Here is a 4559-nt window from a genome sequence, read left to right as displayed (position 1 = left end):
GACGTTCGTGTTCCCGCCACAGGAAGCAGAGCAACCCGATCCCAGACAGGATGTCAACGCTGTACTCCAGCAATTCAAGACATATTGCAACCCCAGGCGCAACACTGTATACGAGGGACACAGATCCTGGTCGAGAGACCAGTTAGAAGGTGAGGCAGTAGATCAATGGGTTACCGAGTTGAAAGTAAAAGCGGCGTTGTGCGAATTCAGTGACCAACGCGATCTTCTAATACGCGATAAGATCGTGTTTGGCATCCGCGACGAACGCGTGAAAGAGAGATTGTTACGAGAATCAGACCTTACTTTGCAGAAAGCGTTGGATATATGCATAGCAGCAGAAGCAACAAAAGAGCAGGTGCAAGCTATGAACAAAGAGGCGATGAAAGTACCCATAGGCGCCGTTCGAGGTACACAGAAGCAGCGACGCAACGAGCCAGACACTATGCCCAATCTGAGCTCGAGGATTCACGATAGTGGCAGGTCATCCAAGACCAGGCAAGCGGCATGCAAGTATTGCGGAGGCTTCCACTCACCTCGGCAGTGCCCCGCCTACGGAAAGATGTGTTCAGGGTGTCACAAGAGAAACCATCTGGCCAAAGTCTGTCTACAATCGGCCAGGCAAATTAGGCAGGTTGAATTCCAGGTCGAGGATGCAGATGAAGCAGGCAGAGACGAGAATGAAGAGCTACTGATGTCACCTATATTCATAGGACATATCCGGGACACGGCAGAATGGACGGAACGCCTTGATCTGGGGCGTGCGCAGATTGATTTCAAGCTGGACACCGGGGCCCAAGCAAACATCTTGCCTTTTAAGGTGTACAGAGTTCTCAAGACAAAATTGCAGCCCACCAGCAAGATTCTTACAGGAATTGGTGGTGGTCAAATCATACCCAGAGGCACAACTCAGGTCAGTTGTTTAGTCAGCAGAAACAAGGCGAGCTGCAGAAAAAGGCTCACGTTTTATGTTATCGACGACAACCTAGCCATCCTTGGAAGAGCAGCATGCGAGGCCTTGGATCTCATCAGGCGTGTGGACAATGTGGTGCCAGGGGATATACAATCAGGTCACATCAGGCAGCAACTCATCGAGCAGAACAAGGATGTGTTAAAGGAATAGGAGAGTATGACAGAGTATGACATCCAGCTTCAAGCAGACGCTATTCTGGTGGTGGTACAGCATGCCCGAGTCATACCATATGCAAAGAGAACCAAACTGCAACAGACGTTGGCAAAACTGCAGCAACAAGGTATTATACAAGACGTCGAGGGCCCGACCGACTGGCTTCACAATCTTGTGATAGCAGAAAAGAAGAATGGGAACATGAGGATCTGTCTGGATCCCAGACCCCTCAACAAAGTCATCAAAAGGGAGAGACACCAAATACCAACAATATCAGATATCCAAGCCCGACTGGCTGGCAAAGCGGTATTCACAGTAGTCGACATGAAGGATGCCTTCTGGCACGTCAAATTGTCTAACGAATCAGCGAGGATGTGTGCATTCAGCACCCCATGGGGTAGAAAGTGCTTCACAAGGATGCCGTTCGGACTGGCTTCAGCCAGTGAAGTGCTGCAAGAAAGGAACGATCGCACATTTGGGGACATCCCAAACGTTCACGTGATTGCGGATGATCTGATTGTGGCAGGCAAGACGGAAGAGGAACACGACACGTCCCTCGCTCAGGTGTTACAACGAGCAAGAGAAAGGAATGTGCGATTCAGTCCCCAGAAGCTACAGTACAAGGTTCGCCAAGTGAAGTATATGGGTCACATTCTTAGTCAACAGGGACAGCGACCGGATCCGGAAAAGATTGAGGCGATTGCGGGTATGCCAAAGCCCCAAGACAAGCAAGCTGTACAGCGACTGCTAGGCATGATTAAGTTCTTGGCCCCCTATATTCCAGCGGAGTCCGATATCACAGCCCCACTCAGAGATTTGATAAAGGACGGAAGCATGTGGAAATGGGATACACAGCATGATGCGGCCATCAACGACATAAAGCGAGCACTCACTAGTGATCCAGTGCTAGCATTCTATGATCCTGAGCAACCGGTCACAGTGCAAGCGGACGCGTCACAGAGTGGCTTAGGGGCATGTCTCATGCAGCAAGGCAAGCCAGTAGCGTACGGATCACGGACACTCACAACCGCTGAAAGAGCTTACGCACAAATAGAGAAAGAAATGCTCGCTGTCACCTACGGATGCAAGAAATTTCACCCATATATATATGGAAAGACCACCAATATTGAGACCGACCACAAGCCCTTGGAAGCTATAATGAAGAAGCCAATTGGTGCAGCACCACCAAGGCTTCAAAGAATGATGCTACAGCTGCAGAGATATGACCTGGTGGTTCGTTATGTTCCAGGCAAGCTAATGTACGCAGCAGACACTCTGTCGCGGGCGCACTTGGCGACTAGTCACGACACGGATCCAGAACTTACCAGTGACATGCAAGTCATGGTCCATGCTTTTGTCACTTCGCTGCCAGTAAGTGCAAAAAAGAAAGCGCAGTTACAACAGGCCACGGTCAGCAGATCAACAGCTACAATGTCTCAATCGACAAATAGAAATGGGCTGGCCTCCAAAGATTGAGGATGTACCAACCAAGATACGAGCATACTGGACGATCAGAGACGAGCTTCATCAGGCAGAGGGCATATTGTTCAAAAGAAGGAAGATAATCATACCAAAGGTGCTACAATCAGACATGCTAAAGATTGGACATGAATCTCATCAAGGGCTGGAAAGATGCAAAGAGCGAGCAAGAGCAGTCATGTATTGGCCAGGAATGACAAAAGACATCGACCGAGTGGTTAGTCAGTGCAGGACTTGTCTGCGTTTCCGGAGGAGCAATACTAAGGAGCCTCTTCTGCCGCATGCACTACCAACAAGACCATGGAAAAAGCTAGGAGTGGATATCATGAATTTGAAAGCAAAAGATTATCTGACAGTAGGGGACTATTATTCCATAGACGTTCAGCAACTGAGAGACAAGACCTCATCGTCGGTCATTAACGCCATGAAGTACATGTTCGCTACTCACGGTATTCCAGAAGAAATAATATCTGATAACATGCCGTTTGCAAGCAGAGAAATGCAAGCATTTGCCAATGAATGGGGATTCGCCATTACAACCACAAGCCCGGGGTACCCAAAATCTAATGGCTTTGCAGAGAGGAACGTACAAACCATTAAGAACCTGCTCAGAAAGACACTTCATGATGGAGGAGACCCGTACCTGGCGCTCCTCAACCAAAGAAGCACCCCTATACCGCAGCTGCAAGCGTCCCCAGCTGAGCTCCTCATGGGCCGCACCTTGAAGACGAAGTTGCCGGCAGGCCCAGGAGTGCTTCAGCCACAAATGCCTCGTGACGTATCGGAAGAGCTGAAACAACGACAACGGCAACAGAAGTACTATCATGACCAAGGAGCTCGACCAAGTAGAGAACTATGCCCAGGCGAAGTTGTTCGAGTGCAAAAGGAAAAAGAATGGGAATCCGCAGAAGTGATAAAGCAACACGAGACTCCGCGGTCGTACGTGATAAAACACCAAGGCAAAGTTCTGCGCAGAAATAGACGATATCTAAACCCCCCACCGCAACCGCTCTCGGAACTTAGCGAGGGATTGGACTATGACTCAGACAACGTTGACAAAGACGATACCAGCCTAGGAGATCCATCAGACAGCACAGAACAGGGACAGCAACTCCCAAGCTCGCCAAAGAAGGTGACCAGATCAGGACGAGAGATCAAAAAACCGGCACGACTGAAGGACTTTGTTATTTACTAAAAGAGGAGAGATGTGACAGTAGTGACTTTATTAGTTTAAGACTTTGAGCATGCGTAGTAGAATCTATGCTAAAGCGCGGAACAGCGAGTAACTTAGCTGTGTTGAGTTGCGTTAGTAGACTTCATAATACAACTGAAAGCGTTACAGTAGGTCTCTGAAAGAGAGCTGGTTGCGACGCTTGATAACCGACATCAAACTAGTGATGTAAGTTAAACGAGTATTACATGTCGGGTGCATATTGTAGCGGCTAATTCTAAAGATTATATAACAGCTAAAGATAATATAATATTATAAAGATTATATAGTAAATATCATATATAATATAATTTTAAATATTTTAAATATTTAAGTAATATAATATTGTAATAACCTATAATAAACTAAATATTTTAAATAATTTATAAATTTAAGTAAGTTTATATAATGTAATATTATAAAGATTATATAATAACTAAAATAGCTAAAGATTATATAATTTTAATTACAACCATTTATTCAACTGCTACGTCAACAATCTGCATTTTCACAAAACTTGTTTTCATAAAGAATCTTGTATTGAAAATTCTCTGTTAGCTTAAAATATTAAGGTTTCGGTCTAGTGTGTGTGTGTGTGTGTGTGTGTGTGTGTGTGTGTGTGTGTGTGTGTGTGTGTGTGTGTGTGTGTGTGTGTGTGTGTGTGTGTGTGTGTGTGTGTGTGTGTGTGTGTGTGTGTGTGTGTGTGTGTGTGTGTGTGTGTGTGTGTGTGTGTGTGTGTGTGTGTGT

At 46.4% G+C, this 4559-nt stretch overlaps 1 protein-coding gene across 1 annotated transcript; it reads left to right on the top strand.

Annotated features, from left to right (window-relative positions):
• Positions 1-2714: 2714 nt before the first annotated feature.
• LOC134187629 (uncharacterized protein K02A2.6-like) lies at positions 2715-3797 on the top strand. Its single transcript, XM_062655780.1, has one exon. It carries the CDS (start codon positions 2715-2717, stop codon positions 3795-3797), a length of 1083 nt encoding a protein of 360 aa, XP_062511764.1.
• The last annotated feature ends 762 nt before the right edge of the window (positions 3798-4559 follow it).

This window comes from Corticium candelabrum, chromosome 12, assembly GCF_963422355.1.
Source record: "Corticium candelabrum chromosome 12, ooCorCand1.1, whole genome shotgun sequence".
NCBI lineage: Eukaryota > Metazoa > Porifera > Homoscleromorpha > Homosclerophorida > Plakinidae > Corticium > Corticium candelabrum.
Note: the sequence above shows the minus strand (reverse complement) of the source record. Positions and strands in the feature narration are given on the sequence as shown.